The sequence below is a fragment of the Ascaphus truei genome, chromosome 6 (assembly GCF_040206685.1).
Source record: "Ascaphus truei isolate aAscTru1 chromosome 6, aAscTru1.hap1, whole genome shotgun sequence".
NCBI lineage: Eukaryota > Metazoa > Chordata > Amphibia > Anura > Ascaphidae > Ascaphus > Ascaphus truei.
Window position 1 is genome coordinate 134599065 of NC_134488.1, and position 18891 is coordinate 134617955.

The following is an 18891-nucleotide window of genomic DNA, read 5'->3' on the forward strand; positions in this document are numbered from 1 at the left end:
ATAGCAATTATGCCCATTACTATACGTGTTAAGGGTTGGAGGGTTATGTATTTATAAGTATGTATGTGTTTTGAAATTAATTTGGGGGGGCACAGAATTGGTACTGCAGGCCCACGGGTAACACCCGAGGGCCCCCGTCGGCCTATAGTATCATTGCTGTGCATATATGTACTGTATGTTAGGGGGTATAGGGCTTGTTGGTGTAATATATATATATATATATATATATATATATATATATATATATTTATTTATTTATTTAGTGTGGGGCTGTTGTGTGTGTGTATTTTTTTTATTGTGGGTAGTGGGGGTGGCCAAAGTGGGTATTAGCCCCAACGGTGGTTGTTTAAGGCTTGCGGGTGGGTAGCGGGAGGGCATAACCCCTTCATGACCGTAGTGGTATTAACCACCAAGGGCCAAATACCCCCTTCACCCACCCCCGCTACCCACAATAAACCTGGCACGGTTGGTTAACCGCTTTATTGCCTTAGCTGTTAGCCGCTATGGTAATGAAGTGGGCTTACAATGCATTTTTCCTGCCTCGGATGCATGCCGGGGGGCTCTGGTGCTGGTTTCAATGGGTATCAGCTCCGGAGACCCCTGTCATCAATCCCAGGCAGGAAAAAGGCCTGAATTTTTCTAAGTGCCGTTCCGCCGCTCATCCACAGCCTCTCCCCAGCAACTTCCCAACTTTTTTGGGCGAGACGGATTGCCGTGAAAATCTCAATTCAAGAGAGGCGAATAGCGGCGCAAAGCTACTCGTCACTACTGGAATTGAGCGGGTTTCGAAACATAGCTAGTTGCCGCGCAAATTGCCTTTTCGGCGCTAGAGAAAGTTGTATTTCGCTTTGTGGCGGCGTCGCGGGCGACCCAGGAATTGATTCGTTTAGGGGCATTAACATGAGGCAACAGCCCCTGAAAAATCAAATATTCCAGGCTTCAGAAAATCGCGTCGCCCTGTCGCCGTCGCACTTACTATAAGCGCACGTGCGGCGACAATGCATTTGTTTTTAGTCGTCGTCGCATCGCCGTCGTCGGCACTAAAAGCACAGCCTTAGCTGAAGAAGTTGGGTTGCGGCATTTGGGGGCATGGCAACCGTGGCGGGGGCGTGGTGGGGGCGTGGCATCAGGTGACGCAACTGTAGCCCGAAATATCCTTTTGGGTTGTATCGGCAAAATGTAAAAGCGTCAACGCTGCACTTTGACGCCGGTGGAGTTTCCAGTTTGAAAACTCCCACCGAACAACCCAAAGTTGTGACGGACATGCGCACGCACCTCACGTAACATCCACCCAACTAGCCCTAAGGGGTTATATGCAGGAGTTTTAGAATAAGGGGTCACATTTATATTTTTTAAGGTAAGGTTTAAAACACAAAGGATTTAGGGCAAGGGGATAAGGATGTTAGATTTAGGGTTTTTACTAACTTGCAGCAGCCAAATGTCCTGGCGGTGAAAGGGCAGCGGCAAATTATCCTAGACACAAAATGTTTGTCCATGATCAGATAAACAGAAGAGGGAGAAGCTAGGAAAATGCATGAGAAAGGTTATTACACTTATTGAATTAGGGAGTCCTGATCCAACAGAGCAAAAACCGCCAATCTTGTATCTACTGGGCCAGCCTTGCAAGTATTTCCGCCCTGTTTTTGCATTTTTGTCGACATTATGAAGGTCCCAGAATACCGGTTATTTGCAAGGGTTTAGGCATGTGATAAGGGATTTTAGAATATAGCAACATGCATACAGTACCTGTGCAAAAGGTGAATAGGACTTTGTTACTTTGGTACATATAGTGTGATGAAATTATTTGCCCCAGAATTGTTCCACTTTTCCCTTGATATTCACTATAAACTGATAGTTTGGGGACTTTATCCTTTTACTATTTCTTTAATGCTACTTTTCTATTCCCCCTGTGTTTTATTTCCAACCAAGTCGCATGAAAGACAATGTGTATTGTAATTGTGAGATCTTAACATGCAATGAGAATTGTGTATGGGGAAGCCAAAAAATATGCAAAAGAATGCACAAGACTGCGCACTGCGCAGGGACACAGGTGTACAAAAATAGAAAAATAAGTTTATTATCAATCAGACATGACAAAAAGGGAGGTAAACACTCTCCAACGCGTTTCACACAACACAGTGCTATATTAAGGAGTAAAAAGATAAATCACTGTGTTGTGTGAAACGCGTTGGAGCTTGGAACTTAATCCGCGGCTGGACACGCCCCCAAGAATCCAGTGGGCTCTAGGAGTGGGTAAGACCTTTGAAAGATTTATTCCTAATTACTATGGATCGTCATCAGTACTACAATCTTGGGTGAGTTCTGGACTTTATCAAACAGTCATTTCCAATGAGGTACAGAGAAGTGTGTTATACGTCATTTTTTCTGTTGCCTTCAGATTAATGTTTTCAGTGATTTGATTTACTCACCCAGTAGTTTACCCACTCCACAGTTGAGCAACATCTGTTTTCATTATTGATGAACACAAGAATATATTCAAAGACTGTTGGAGCACCCATTACCCCCCTATAGAGTAAAGAGAATTCTGTATGCCCAGATATTGTTACTTAATACCTGTGTATGCACTTTGCTCCATAAATGTGTTCTCATAGAAAGAGAGGGAGCCTTCCTATTAAATGAATATCCCCGTATCCTTATATAACAATAACACTAGTCATAGTAAATTGTTAAGATTTTCTCATTTCAATACAAATTTGCATACAGTATCATACTGTATACTAGTATTAAGAACAAATCAAACTGTTTTCCTAAATAACACTTTTCACACAGTTTGGACTTTAATAAATATATAGTAGTGAATAAATATGACGAGATGACATTTAGCCCTCAAATAATCCATTCATGCCCTTGAATGAATAAGGTCATAGACTATTCCGTCTGTTATTTCTTTTGCTCCCTCTCTCTTCTTTAATGCTCTCAGGTTTCTTTTCTCCATTGTCTCTTTTCTGGGCTTATTCTGTGTTGTCTGACATGGTCGTTCGTGCCAATTTCCAGAAAAATCCCCCTATTCAGTGGAAAATAACCTGAACGAACACTTCGGGCAATACAGAAAGACCCCCTTTGTCTCACCCACTAAAAGCCCCATCACATACAGTGTGTACACTCCGACACTCCGTGTCTTGAAGATTATTTTGTTATTGTGACAGTTTTTCTTCCTGTGTGTTTATCCCAGGTGGCGTAGAATACATCACAATCAGAAAAGGTTGTGAAAATAATCCGCTGCTGTGTAATAGAATTATCAGTGTCAAAACAAATGAGAGGGTTAATGACAGGGTCCCAACTCAGTGCTGTGATTCAGACTTCTGCAATCAGGATCTTAATTTTCAAAGTAAGTATAAATAGGTTTATGAATTGATAAAAAAAACATGAAACTTAAAATTCTCCTGGTAATATTTTCAATAAATGAAACATCATTTTCTTGCAGGGAAAATGTTTGAAAAGGGCAGATACACCTTTCCGTGGTGAAACACAAATACACAACAGCAATGAACAGATTGCAGCGTTAGAGGGCAGAAAAAGCCCCTCACCCCTTTATTACAATAACTGATGAGTAATATCTCTATACAATATCATCTAGTTACGTTGCATCTTGTCTAATATACAGATGTAGCAATCGTTATTACTCCTGCTAATGCACCGCGCTGCAGTAACGCTGCCATGTTATTTAACACAACATTTCTTGCAGTTCTATTGCAAGTAATGGGAACGCATGCTGTATCTCCATGTTATTTCTTACATTATTCCTGAGTACTTCAAGCACTAACAGGAGTAATAATGCCTGCTATACATGTACACTCTTCAGCTAAAGTTTGTATAGCATCATGATTGATCTTTTTTTAGCCTTTTACTACTACAAGGATTTAGGGATTTTTATACTTGTGTAACCCATGTCCTACCCCCCAAATGCATTACTAATTTGTGTGGTGCGGTTACCTGCTGGATCAGGAGATACTGAGCTGTCTGCATGATGGTTGTGAGACCAGGACAGGCTTATCGCGATATCTGAGTTCTCTTGTTGGTACTTCAGCGCCTCCAGTTGTGATGCGCTCCCGGGTTTCATGACCCACCACAACACCACTCGCCCCTCCTGCCCAGGAACTGACACCCAAGCAAAGTTATATCGAACATGGGTTTTTATTGTTCATCACTGCAGCTCTTCATGCAGCAGAGTAGATTCTCCGAAGTTCCAGACTTCTGGAGGGTGCATACACCAATAGTTGCGGGCCTTCAGTCTTGGTGTTCCCCAGGCCTAAGCCTGGGTTTGGTTATGCTTGCCCATGATGGGGAAGACTGCTAGCCCTTGTGCTCTCTCCTCCTCCCAGAGCAAGACTGACTAAATTTGATACCTCCACTTGGAAGTCTCTGTAAGGGGCGGGCTCATGGACTGTACCTATCCCTGATAGGCTTACAGTACATAGGTCATGAGTCACCACCTTACTTCCATCACTTACAAGTGGAGCAAAAGCACAAGTGGAGCAAAAGCATTGCCCATAGATTAACCTGTTACTGCCCTGAACATACTAGGGGCTTACATAACAGATCATTATAGGGGAAAGAGAGGTATTATGGGACATACACTGTTACACTTGTAATACCCCTATCCCCTTCCCTCCTCCCCACCCTCGTCTGCAGAAGATATGGTGTACATGCCATCAGGGTGTACGTTTCATTGGGTGACACGTTATATGTCCTAACTAATAAAGAGAGACAGTTCCTGACATGTGAATTTCCCACTGTTCCCATGTTCCACCATCTCCCAAAGATTCATAAATCACTGGAGAACCCTCCAGGCGACCCATTGTCTCCAGTATTTGATCTTTGGAAGATGGTGTTTCACGTTATGTGGATAAATTCCTTCAGCCTATTGTAAAAACGTTACCGTCATTTATTGAGGACACCACAGCATTGTTGGTGTCCCTAAGAGATATTGTTTGGAAAGAAGGATACCGATGGGTCACCATGGACGTCACATCATTGTACACTATCATTGAAGATGAACACGGCCTTCGGGCCATTTATCACTATCTTCAGCTTTCTACACTTTCCACAGCACAAATCACTTTTATTGATGACGCTATTTTTTTCTTATTAACACATAATTATTTTCTTTTTGATTCACAATTTTTTCTTTAGAAACAAGGCACAGCTATGGGGACTTCTTTTGCACCCTCATATGCTAATCTCTTTATGGGTTTATGGGAATCTCTTCACGTTTATTGTAGCACTAATTATTTTCGTTAAAATATTATTTTTTACAAACGTTTCATTGACGACCTGATTTTTATTTGGGATGGTGATCTTGATAGTCTTCACTCTTTCATTCACAATATTAATTCTAACGATGTTAATCTTCCTTTCACGTTTGAAACCGATTTAAAACCAGAGACAGAACATAAAACACAGACAAAGCTCAGTTTTAGCACATCTAGTGAAACTCATACACGGTACAGTGCCTAAATATATATGTATAAATATCTATTAAGTAAAATGGTCTTTTAGTTTGACATTTTTGGCCAAAATTGTTGTAAGCCCCTGAGCCAAATTCACGGCAGACCACAATTCAGGGGTCCCTAACGCTAATATAAATTCTTAATAACCTGTGTAATAACAGGAAGAATGATTTATAGTAAATCTGTCAATATTAGTTGCAAAGTTCTAAGTCTGATTGAAGCCTTTATTAACCTGTACATTACCAGGAAAAGCACTCTGTATTAGTGTTGTCACAACCATCCAGCAAGCAAACAAGTTCCCCTGTGTGGAAGATGCTATGGAGTGAGCCCTTAACCATTTAAATGTGGGAGGGGGTGAGCTTAAATTAAGTAGGAGGTGGCCAACCTCCAATCAGCCAGGACTAGCTGAAACACAATTGTGAAATATACTGACACCTAACAAGCTCCTATTGAAACCCCAAAATAACCACAACATATATATAAGCATATGAGTGTCACAGAGGAGTGCTACTGAGCATGGCAATATATATTTAAAACCAGAGACAGAACATAAAACACAGACAAAGCTCAGTTTTAGCACATCTAGTGAAACTCATACACGGTACAGTGCCTAAATATATATGTATAAATATCTATTAAGTAAAATGGTCTTTTAGTTTGACATTTTTGGCCAAAATTGTTGTAAGCCCCTGAGCCAACTTCACGGCAGACCACAATTCAGGGGTCCCTAATGCTAATATAAATTCTTAATAACCTGTGTAATAACAGGAAGAATGATTTATAGTAAATCTGTCAATATTAGTTGCAAAGTTCTAAGTCTGATTGAAGCCTTTATTAACCTGTACATTACCAGGAAAAGCACTCTGTATTAGAGTTGTCACAACCATCCAGCAAGCAAACAAGTTCCCCTGTGTGGAAGATGCTATGGAGTGAGCCCTTAACCATTTAAATGTGGGAGGGGGTGAGCTTAAATTAAGTAGGAGGTGGCCAACCTCCAATCAGCCAGGACTAGCTGAAACACAATTGTGAAATATACTGACACCTAACAAGCTCCTATTGAACCCCCAAAATAACCACAACATATATATAAGCATATGAGTGTCACAGAGGAGTGCTACTGAGCATGGCAATATATATTTAAAACCAGAGACAGAACATAAAACACAGACAAAGCTCAGTTTTAGCACATCTAGTGAAACTCATACACGGTACAGTGCCTAAATATATATGTATAAATATCTATTAAGTAAAATGGTCTTTTAGTTTGACATTTTTGGCCAAAATTGTTGTAAGCCCCTGAGCCAACTTCACGGCAGACCACAATTCAGGGGTCCCTAACGCTAATATAAATTCTTAATAACCTGTGTAATAACAGGAAGAATGATTTATAGTAAATCTGTCAATATTAGTTGCAAAGTTCTAAGTCTGATTGAAGCCTTTATTAACCTGTACTTTACCAGGAAAAGCACTCTGTATTAGAGTTGTCACAACCATCCAGCAAGCAAACAAGTTCCCCTGTGTGGAAGATGCTATGGAGTGAGCCCTTAACCATTTAAATGTGGGAGGGGGTGAGCTTAAATTAAGTAGGAGGTGGCCAACCTCCAATCAGCCAGGACTAGCTGAAACACAATTGTGAAATATACTGACACCTAACAAGCTCCTATTTTCATCTTTCTACACTTTCCACAGCACAAATCACTTTTATTGATGACGCTATTTTTTTCTTATTAACACATAATTATTTTCTTTTTGATTCACAATTTTTTCTTTAGAAACAAGGCACAGCTATGGGGACTTCTTTTGCACCCTCATATGCTAATCTCTTTATGGGTTTATGGGAATCTCTTCACGTTTATTGTAGCACTAATTATTTTCGTTAAAATATTATTTTTTACAAACGTTTCATTGACGACCTGATTTTTATTTGGGATGGTGATCTTGATAGTCTTCACTCTTTCATTCACAATATTAATTCTAACGATGTTAATCTTCCTTTCACGTTTGAAACCGATACTGAGAAAATTATTTATCTTGATGTGACTATCCATGGTGATCCAACAAGGGGTAGCAAACAGATATTTTCACAGAGCCCCATGCCAGGAACTCCTATTTGCATGCGGATAGTAGTCACCCTAAGACATTAATCCGTGGAATTCCAAAAGGACAGTTTTTGAGGTACAGTATAAACGTCTTTGTTGAAATCAGGAAACATTTTTAAAGCATTCTGAAGTATTAGGTTCTAAATTTTTGTTACGGGGATACTCTCAAGAAGATGTGGATATGGCCTTCATGAATGCTGATTCTGTGGATCGAGCTAAATTGTTAACACATAAAAAAATTAGTAACAACAATAAGTATAATAACGAAAAACCAATATTTATGGATAGTCCGCTATTCATTACAAAGTATAGTAAGCAGGCGTCACAAATCAGGCAAATAATTTCCAAACATTGGAATATACTTAAATTGGATAAAGATTTGGAATCTTTCACCAAATCAGGACCTAAATTTGCATTCAGGAAGGCCAACACATTAGCTACATCCATCTCTAGGAGTATGTTTCAATCAACGCAATCCCACATAGGAAATATACCGAAGGGATTTTATAGATGTTGTTTTTGTAAATATTGTAAATATGCTTCACCCACTAAGAGAGTACACACACTGTTTCCAAATAGCAAATATAGGATTAATACGTTTATTAATTGCCAAACCAGTTATGTTATTTAGGTCATTACATGTGGATGTAAATACAAATATGTGGGTAGAACTATTAGATAATTGTACATCAGGATCTCTGAACACATTAGATTAATTAACAAAGGAGATTTATTCCACCCAGTGTCTAAACATTTTTCACAATGTCCACTTGGTGGATTAAAGAATTTCATTTTTTTTGGTGCTGAACATGTTTCCATTCATGTGAGAGGAGGTGACAGGTTGAATCGCTTAAACAAAAAAGAAATGTCATGGATTTTTTCTCTTAACACTTTACAACCTTAGGGTTTAAATGTGGAATGGGAACTAAAACATTTTCTTCATGACTAAGATTTTTCTGTTCCCATTCTCTTTTCTTTTATTATTGCTGTTTCTCTTTTCTTATCCCCCTTTTTTCAACCCCCCCCCGCCTCCCCGTCCTCCCCTTCCCCCTTTCCCCCCCACCCCCTCCCTTTCTCCCCTTTTTTTGTTTCCTTTTCATTTGTACCTATACTATATATTTGTTACATATATGCATCCTTTGAATCAATCTTTATTGTTTTAAAGTGTTACTATAGATTGCATTTCTTTATTCATTGAGATCCATCACTATGCTTCAAGCTATTACATGTTTTATCTCCTGTAGAAATATTGACATCTAGTGTGTCTCACTGTCTCTTGCAATACCTCAATTTATATGTTTGGGTATATTAGATTATTATACATTAATTGCTTTATTTAGGCATGTGCATGCTTTTTGTTCAATTGTTTTTTGTTTTTAATCATGACCAGATTATTATTGATTTTCTGTCATATATGTGTGTACATTGTTTGGATATAATGGCATATATAGATCTTGGGCAACGATATTTTCGTCATCATTTTAATGATATCACATTGTATTTTAACTTGATACTTATGTTGTGGGAGTGTGATGGTATGCACCTGTTGCTCATTTGTTTTGGGCAACACGAACAGGTGTTACTGTTTACACAGACTATAATAAGATGTCTTTTATGCAAACGGATCACTGCAAACGGATCACTCTTTGACAAAGGCCTGGCAGGCTGAAACGTGTCAGAGGATCCGTTTGCACGCTGTGCTAATAAAGTTCTTCGAAGTCACTATATCAGCCTTCTTCCATCCTTTTGTTACGGCTGTGTGGCGTCCACACCTCCGTTTGGGGGATTTCCATAGCATGTATATGCCATCAGTCTCTCATTGCCCTACAGACAGGGTTTCTACCGGCTTCAGCATAGTGTAGCTCAGTCAGTTTTACCTTTGGTCTCAGGGCTTCCCCAATGGATCCAGGCCTAGGCTTTAGTGAGTGAGGAGTAGAATAAGTACAAAAGGGCGCCAGGAGCTTTTAACAGAATGCTTGCTTTGTCAGCAGGATCAGCATACAAAACTGCATAGACAGGACAGGCGTTCAGTATCTCTCTCTATAGCCCTCCTCCCTGCAGCATGGGACCCTCTGTCCCTATGCCAGGCACCTAGTACTCTCTGCCCCAGCACACTCTAATCTGAAGAGCCCCCCCCCCACCTTATCTTCCCAGGGGGTGTCAACCTTTTCCTTCCCAGTCTTTGCGCAAAACTGAATGTTGCAAAACAGTCACCCCACCGGTCACATGCTTTGCTAGAATTCTCCAGGCCCTGCCAGACAATCATGTGCCTGAATACTGCAACCATATAACTTGCCTCTGGTACTACTCACATGTAGGGCCATGTGCAACGGGTTTAACCCTAACACTACCAGCAGCTGCCATAACTTACATGCTAAAAGTGGACTGATTTTAGCAAGGGGCTACACTCTCCCCCTGGTAAACCCTTTGCCGTCCTGTGCGTGGCAATATTTTGCATAGCATCAACAGGACATAATTATATAATAAAAATATATTGAACATAATACAAAAATACATCACATTACAACAAATGACACGAGCATCTGCAACAGTAACAGGTGTGAAAGCTGTAAAAATGTTACAACAAACATTCAGTTACCAAATGAGTTTATTAAGAATTCGGGTGTACACAGGAGACAGCTTCTAAACAAAGGCTATCTAGCAGGTAATATGGTTTAAGATACATTTATACCCTACAAACTAAGCATAAGCCCCTTTATGAGGTGGCTTGTGCGTCATAAAAATAACGTAATTGTATAATAAAGAAACAAAATGAATATATGTTAATTAGCAAAAATCATTATACCAGCTCAGTAACCTTTCCTCTACATCCAGTGTTGATATTTTCTTTTAAGGTTACAATGTGAGAAACTGTGCTTATCTCAGACTAAGGCTAATTCTACCAAGGTCCTTCATTTCCTGTCTGGACTTTCTTCTAACTCCTATCCCTCCCACATACAGTAGCGGCCGCCTTTACTCTCCTGCGGCCGTTTCCCCGCGATTTTTGAAATCGTGGGCAAATGCGGGCCTTTTTCGCCCGTTTTGGGCACCGCGGGCACTTTCAATGTTAAGCGCCATTAGCGCTTATCGTCAATGCGGCTGATGCGCGGGAAACTCGTGACAAACGGAGAACATCCCCGAAATTTTTAAGGGTAAGTTGGAGGTTAAAAGGGGCCGTGGCTGTACTTCTTCTAACTCCCATCGTTTGCAGCTGGTTACATTTTAAAAATACAAAGAATCGGCTGAGAGCGCAATGACATCTCTGCTTTTCACTTTCACACAGACAAGCTTGCTTCACAGAAATCAGCACATTACAACATGGAAGGCAGACACAGCCTATAACAAAATGAATGCCAAACAAAACTTATAGCAAACAAGACAAGATGGCTGGCAAGAATAGTCTGCCAAAATGGCTGCTGAGATCTTAGTGCTGTTTACTTCACACCCCTCCCTAATGTCATTTTCTCAACTTTCTCACAGGAATACTTGGTCAGTGCACTGAGCAGGATTATTCTTTCTAGCTAACCTGTCCTGACTATTGTGTACTTATCTAATAAGACTGTATCTGCCTTACTAGATGTAATTACACTACAATGTTAGGCAGCCCCTGGCCACACGCAGCATAACAGTTCTCCGTAGTTGAAAGCACATATGTGACATCCCTTACTACAGTTGAGGTAGAACAGGAAAGACAATCATTAATATTCTCTATTATTTGTCTCTTTATGGTGAGATTTCCTTTGTCCCACCTTTTGAAATCAGGGATCATTTTACTCCTCACAGATAATTCTGTCACCTCCTTACAAAGAGCAATTAGCAACTCTGCATATACAGTGTCCTCCAGCATTAAAGACTCTGGCAACTGCAGGAAATCAAACCCCTGAAACATTTTGTACCTCTGCAGTAGATCTCTGGCAGCTCTGCTAGATTTAGCTAGGTTATGAGCATAGGCCTGTCCTGGCAGCACCCAGCACAGTGGCTCCTCACACCTATATCCTACCCTTATGCATTTCTTCCTCCAGTCCTGGGAAAGAATCACTGTTTCCTTCATAAATGTTAACACTGTTGCACAGTACCTCAGCCTTCGGCTCTAATACAAGCTCACTTACCTAACCATTCCTATCAATATACTCTAAAGTCACTGAATCTATTGTAGGTATAGCCATGCCACCTGCGGCTACTAACCTGCCCTACTCCTGGCAGTTAGCCCTGGTAGTATCAGGCTGCCAATAGTCAACATACTGTTTGATTATGATGATAATGCATTTGCCAAAAAAAGCATTATCTGTCACTGTATTTATCTATAGAATGAAATGGGCATAGATAAACACATTGCCAGTCAATTGACAACCTAAAAAAAAACCAGCATCAAAAAATACAAATAAACAAACGAAGCAGCAAAAAACCACCAAGAATAAAAAAACGCACTGAAAAAAATCACATGGTATATTCCCGTCCGATTGGTTTAAGTACCATGTGACATCTTCCATTTTTTTTAAAGGATGTGACATCATCTTTAAGGGATGTCACATCATTTTTCTTAAAATGGCTGCCATCACATGTACTTGAACCAATTGGATTGTGAGTGTACCACATGGTACACTCCATACTTGTTTTCTTTATTGTGTTTTTTTGCTACTTGATTTGTTTCATTGTGTTTTTTTTAATCATGTTTTTTATTGTGTTTTGGTATGTTTTGTTTTTTTTAGGTTTACCAGTGACTGCCAATGTGTTTATCTATGCCCATTTTGGGCTATAGATAAATACAGTACAGGCAATGCATTTTTTGGCAAATGCCTGTTTTTAATTAATTGTTATGTTTTGTATTTTTGCTTCTTGTTTTTAATAATAATTGTTACGTATTTCTAGGGCGTGTTTTAATTTAATTTTTGTGTTGTTTAGGTGCTTGTCTTATTTAATTTTTGAGTTTAGGTGCATGTTTTATTTAACTGGTTTGTTGTTTAGGGTCTTGGTTAATTTCGTTGTTGAGTTATTTAGTTGTTTTTTTTTCCATTGTGTTTTTTTAGGTGCTTAGTTTATTTAATTGTTGTGTTGTTTAGATGCTTCATTTTTTAAATTGTTGTGTCTTTTTTTTTTTTTTTTTTAGGTTTCCCATTCACTGACAGTGGCTAATCATGCTCATATTATGTGGGCATGATATACCTCTGTGTCAAAATATAGGTAGAGTTTGGGGTGCATTGCCCCAGAAAGGGTGGTTAGGCCTCCCAGGTGGGTAGAATTGGAGGGGAGTTAACCTCTTAATTACTTTAATGGTTACTAACCGCTAAGGTGATTAAGGGGTTAGTGGCCATTAGTTTGTTTTGGATTGTACGGTTTCTGCCCATAGAGGACATGGATGTGGAGGACGGTGATGAGGACATCCTTCATCCTGGCAGGGGTAAGTAGAAGTTTTATTTACTTTATGCTGGCTGGATAGTGTTTTATTTTTAATGGGCAAATGAGCTGTTATCCAGATCAGGATAACAGTAATTTTGCCCATTATGTTATGGTTGTTGGGGATAGAGGGTGTGCCGATTCATTCCCATTGGGGTTATCTTTGCCCACATTAATGCCACAGGTAGCCACACTGACAATGAATAGGTGTTTTGGCTAGTATTATGTTTTAATGTTTATTGTGGGTGAAGTTGGTATTGGCACATGGTGGGTGTTCATGCCTACCGGGTGGGTAGTGGGAGCTTAATTACTTTAGCGGTAGTAAATGCCAAGATAATTAAGGGGTTAACTCCTTCAGAAACCCCACCTTCAACCACCCCCGCTACCCACAATAAACCGGGCACTGGTAGTTAACCCTGTCATTGTCTTGGCTGTTAGCCACTAAGGTAATGAACCTGCCTTTAAAAGTATTTTTATTGCATCAGATTGAAGCCAGAGGTCTCCGGAGCTGGAATCATCTCCGGAGACCCTCGGCTTCAATCCGGTGCAGGAAAAATGCATTTTTGTTATTAGTCCCACTCTCAAATCACTTCTCGTCACCCTTGGTGTGGCGAGGTGAGTGTAACATAGGAGGTAACCAGGCTCTCAAATAAAGGTTCATCCTGTTTTGGTTACCCCTGATCTGTGTATAAGGTTCCAAGAGAGTTAGCTCTTGGGCCCAGTAACATTGTATCGTTATAAATAAATAAATATATTTTAATATATGTAATATATTATTTTTGGAGTTTTTCCCTTTCCAGGTATGCCAGCAAGCAGGGATTGCTAGGGTATGCATTTCAAGGGGGGGTTTGCGGAGGAACCGTTAACAGAATGTGCCTAGGAGGTTGGGGTCTAGATTTGTCGGTTCCCTCATAAATGTACCGGGAATCATGCCTGATTCTCAGATACATGTAGGCACATTGTCCCGGGCATATCTCTCCTTGAAAACGCAAGCACGATTCACCACTCTGGAACCCTGTTTCAGAATTGCCCAGAAAGGAGAATGAGTCACAGGGATTAATAGGTATCTCTGAGGCTGAAGCAATCTCAAGGTTAAGGGAGGTACCCCAGCTAGTGCCAAGGTAGCCCAGAACAAGTAGCAAGAAAATAACCAGAGTTGGCGCTCAAGAGGAGAGTGCCACAAAGAAATAATCCAAATTAAAACAGTGAAATAGTGACACCCTCTGGCAACCAGGGCTCACTACAAGAAATTAACCCCAAAAAGTGCAATAAACATATATAATAAAACTAAAATTAATAAACAAAGGATACCCACTCAACCTAGACAAGATGGGAAAGTCTTCGTTTCCTCTCGGACATAGTGGGTAGAGGTGACAAGGGGGCGGGACAACATGCACATGTAAAAGAGGAGAGATCACAAAAATAGTACAATACTGTAAAGCACAAAAATAATATTTCTCTGAAATTCTGCAAAGATTATACTCACAAGCAGACAGTGAGTAAAGGAATTTCACACATAAAGTGTACACGAACAGTAGTCTCACGTAGAGGGGCATCTGGGGACCAGGATGAAATGGATAGGGTGCACTACAGCAGAAAACAAGAACACACCATAGCGCGAACTGTGCAACAATTTAATGAATTAAAAAACACTTCACAAGTGCCCACTTACAAAGTATACGATAATAACAGGCAATAAGGTATCAGAGATACAAGCATATGATGATCTCACCACCCCTTCCTCTCCCGGAATCGCAATCAGGTTTGGAATGGAGGCGCTCCACCATACTTGCTCCTAATTGCGACCGCAAGAAGCAACGAACAGATCGGCGTCTCTCCTCCACGTGTCTTGGTATCTGCCTCGATTCGACGCGTTTCGCTAGAGAACTAGCTTCAGGAATCTGGTACCCTATCCTACACTTGCTTTTTAATACAATCAATTCGCTCTTCATTGGTGATGTAGAATGATCTCTGGTGCACAGTGCAGCTTTTTGCGCCCAAGTTCTAAAAATCGAATGTAGTGGACGTGGCTGGGATTTTATGCTGATTTGAGTTTCAGAGGATTTGGAGTAACTTGCAGTCTTGCGGGACCAAGTTCTCAGAAGAGAATGTATCGTGGCGTGTGGAACTTCACACCGATTTGAGTTCCAGGGAATTGCAGGCTTAGTTCTGGTCAGGGTAAAACTCATCTACTAAGTTCCCTGCACCTAGGAAAGTCTTTTTTCAACCCCAGGCCCAAAGTAAGTGTATATTTGTGTCTGTATTTTGTGTATCATTGTGTGTAAGTGAAACATCAATTTATTTCATTACCTTGTTTTGCTCAATGAATGATCCTGGTAAAAAGGTGTAAATAACCTGGTCTCACATGACAATGATATCTGTAATAAGCTCGCTATTTCAGAGGTCACACTTACACTGGCGACCAAATTTATTCTTACTTGGCTAGCTCTGCGAATTTCAGAGTATCCCGATGATGTGCGTTTTTGTATCATTTTCTCCCGGGGTGTATAGCGTTATTTCCGCGTCAGTGATTTAACCATTTAATTCCGGCTGGCTGCAATACTGCAATGCCGTGTAAAAACGCATGGGGGCGTTTGCGAGCTGTTGTCTTTGAAGCCGAGAAATTCATGAATTGTAATGCAGTATATATTGTATATATACAGTTTATACTGTATAACAACAACCCCTATAACCCCTAACATACACATACAGTACTGTATATGCACATCAATGATACTATAGGCCGTCCCCTGGCGAGATGTGTTTGCAGCAGAGAGAGAACCGCTGCTCTCTCTGCGAAATAAATACATTTAAAATACATTTTTATTGATAGTGTAGATGTGCAGGGGGTCTCCGAAGCTGAACCACATTGGTTTCAGGTCTTGGGACCCCCTGCTTCCCGAGATACAGCCCCCTTTATGAGGTGCCGGTATCCCTATGCGTTTAAAGGTCCCGATCACGTGATCGCGGCCTGTAAACAAAGCAGAGGGATACCGGCACCTCCTAAAGGGGCCTGTATCTCGGGGAGCAGGGGGGTCCCCAGACCTAAAACCAAAACGTTTCTGCTCCAGAGACCCTCTGCACATCTACAGTATGAATAAAACACATATAAATAAACACTCGTTCCTTACCTTAGCGGCTATGTGCTACGGTAATGAAGCAGCATTTCTGTGTTTTAATAATATTGTACAGTGAGCAGGGGGTTCCCTGAGCCAGAAATTAATGCTGAGGGACCCCCCCTGCTCCTGCACAATATTATTAAAATACAGAAATGCTGCTTCATTACCATAGCGGATAGCCGCTAAGGCAATGAAGGGGTTAACTCACCGTGCCCGCTTTATTGTGGGTAGCAGGGGTGGGTGAAGGGGGTATTTGGCCCTTGGTGTGAGTTTAGGACTTGCGGGGGTTTGCGGGTGCACTTAACCCCTTCACGACCATAGCAGTTAATACCGCTACGGTCATGAAGGGGTTAACCCCTCCCGCTACCCCCCGCAAGCCCTAAACAAGCACCGTTGGGGCTAATACCCCCTTCACCCACCCCCGCTACCCACAATAAAAAAAAATTCACACACAGCAGCCGCCAAAAAATAAATAAATAAATCTAAATAAATAAATGACTATAAATAAATACATTTGAAATACATTTTTATTTATAGTGTAGATGTGCAGGGGGTCTCCGGAGCTGAACCACATTGGTTTCAGGTCGGGGGACTCCCTGCTCCCCGAGATACAGCCCCCTTTATGAGGTGCCGGTATACCTCTGCGTTTAAAGGGCCCGATCATGTGATCGCGGCTTGTAAACCAAGCAGAGCAGAGGGATACCGGCACCCCCTAAAGGGGCCTGTTTCTCGGGGAGCAGGGGGTCCCGAGACCTAAAACCACAGCAGTTCAGCTCCGGAGACCCTCTGCACATCTACACTGTCAATAAAAATGTATTTTAAATGTATTTATTTATATTCATTTATTTATTTAGATTTATTTATTAATTGTGCTGCTGCTGCTGTGTGTGAATTTTTTTTATTGTGGGTAGTGGGGGTGGGTGAAGGGGGTATTAGCCCCATCGGTGGTTGTTTAGGGCTTGCGGGGGGGTAGCAGGTGCACTTAACCCCTTCACGACCGTAGCGGTACTAACTGCTACGGCCGTGAAGGGGTTAAGTGCACCCGCAAACCCCCCGCAAGTCCTAAACTCACACCAAGGGCCTAACACCCCCTTCACCCATCCCCGCTACCCACAATAAAAAAAATTCACGCACAGCAGCCCCACAATTAATAAATAAATCTAAATAAATAAATAAATACATGAAGAGAAATAAATATATACTGTATATATATACTATATATCTACAGTATATATATATAATAACAATCCCTATACATATACAGTATATACTGTGTATATATATATATATATATATATATATATATATATCTTGCTGCAGTGGAAGTGCTGTATGCTGGGTGATAATGGGGAAAGGCGGGGTTGCAGACCTGCCTAAGACATGCAGATGAGCATACAGTTATATTTGCATATATATATACATATACATATATATATATATATACATATATATATATACACACAGTATATACACACACATGTTGAACCAATATACAAATACATGTAGAATGGTTATCAAAATCATACTGTCCTACAAATAACGCTTCTCTATACAGACAATAATAATAATCCATTTAATAATCCTAACTGATCTTATAATATAAAACATAACATTCCAATCCACACAGTACATTGCATTTACATTGTATAAATGATGCATAAAATCTATGCACCATATACATTCTGCAAATGAATGTTAACAATATCATTGCAAGCTACTGTACCAGCAAATACAAACACGTCAACTATTTTAACCAATCAAGTAAACAAAAATCAATATACAGTATACTGTAAGTACCAACCAGAAAACACAATTTAAAACCAAAGCTAACCCTTACAATACCAAGGATTACATCTACAGTATCTAATTGTAAAAAACATTATACATTATACACACATTGAAGCATTGCAATAAACAACATACAGTACAGTACATCCCCTGTATCTCCCTGACTTCAGTGTAATCTGTTTAAAGCCCCCTCCCCCCTAATGTTTCTGTTAAACAGATTACACTGAAGGCAGAGAGATTTAACAGAAACATTAGGGGGGAGGGGGCTTTAAACAGATTACACTGAAGGCAGAGAGATTTAAAGCCCCCTCCCCCCTAATGTTTCTGTTAAATTTCCCTCCCTGCCTGTAATGCTGTGAGTGCAGTGTATGTAAATGTGGGGAGGGGGAGTGGGTTATAACCCCACCTCCTTGACTGTGGTCTGTGTAAAGCCCCCTCCCCCTAATGTTTCTGTTAAATCTCCCTCCCTGCCTGTATTGCTGGGAGTGCAGTGTATGTAAATGTGGGGAGGGGGGGGACCCAATGTGCATACTGTGAGGTCTAACCACCCTCAACCCCTACCCACATACCGTTACCCCCCCCCATCCTGGCCATGGCCCCTCCGCTTCTGCAAAACAGACACAAAAATTAAAACAACCAAAGTAATGTCCCCTAACCCCTTAATCACCATAGCGGTTATTAACCGCTACAGTCATTAAGGGGTTAACCCACCCTCACCCACCACTCGGGATGCCTACATACCCTCCCACTCTAACCCCCCCCCCCCCGTGAGGCCTAACCACCCAGTTAGTACCCACAAGGGAGGCCTACCCACATACCGTTGGGGAAACACCCCCCCCCCAGTACCCACAATAAAAACAGTACAATGACCCACAATAAACAGCATTATATTTATGCCCCCCCCCCATAAATACAAGATTTATTCTTTTACATACAGGGTTCATAAAGCAGCCCCACGCGAGTCCCCGGTGGGCTGGCAGGGCACCTGGACAGACCTACAGTTAACCAGCAGCCCTTTTT

The 18891-nt window shown here is 40.9% G+C and overlaps 1 protein-coding gene across 2 annotated transcripts in view; it reads left to right on the top strand.

Moving 5' to 3' along the window:
* LOC142497944 (phospholipase A2 inhibitor gamma subunit B-like) overlaps positions 1-18891 on the top strand; it is a 48499-nt gene that overhangs the window by 10009 nt on the left and 19599 nt on the right. For both annotated transcript variants that reach the window (XM_075606416.1, XM_075606417.1), the window contains one exon: positions 3194-3349. In XM_075606416.1, coding sequence (XP_075462531.1) covers positions 3194-3349 — 156 coding nt within the window. The remainder of the gene's footprint in view (positions 1-3193; positions 3350-18891) is intronic.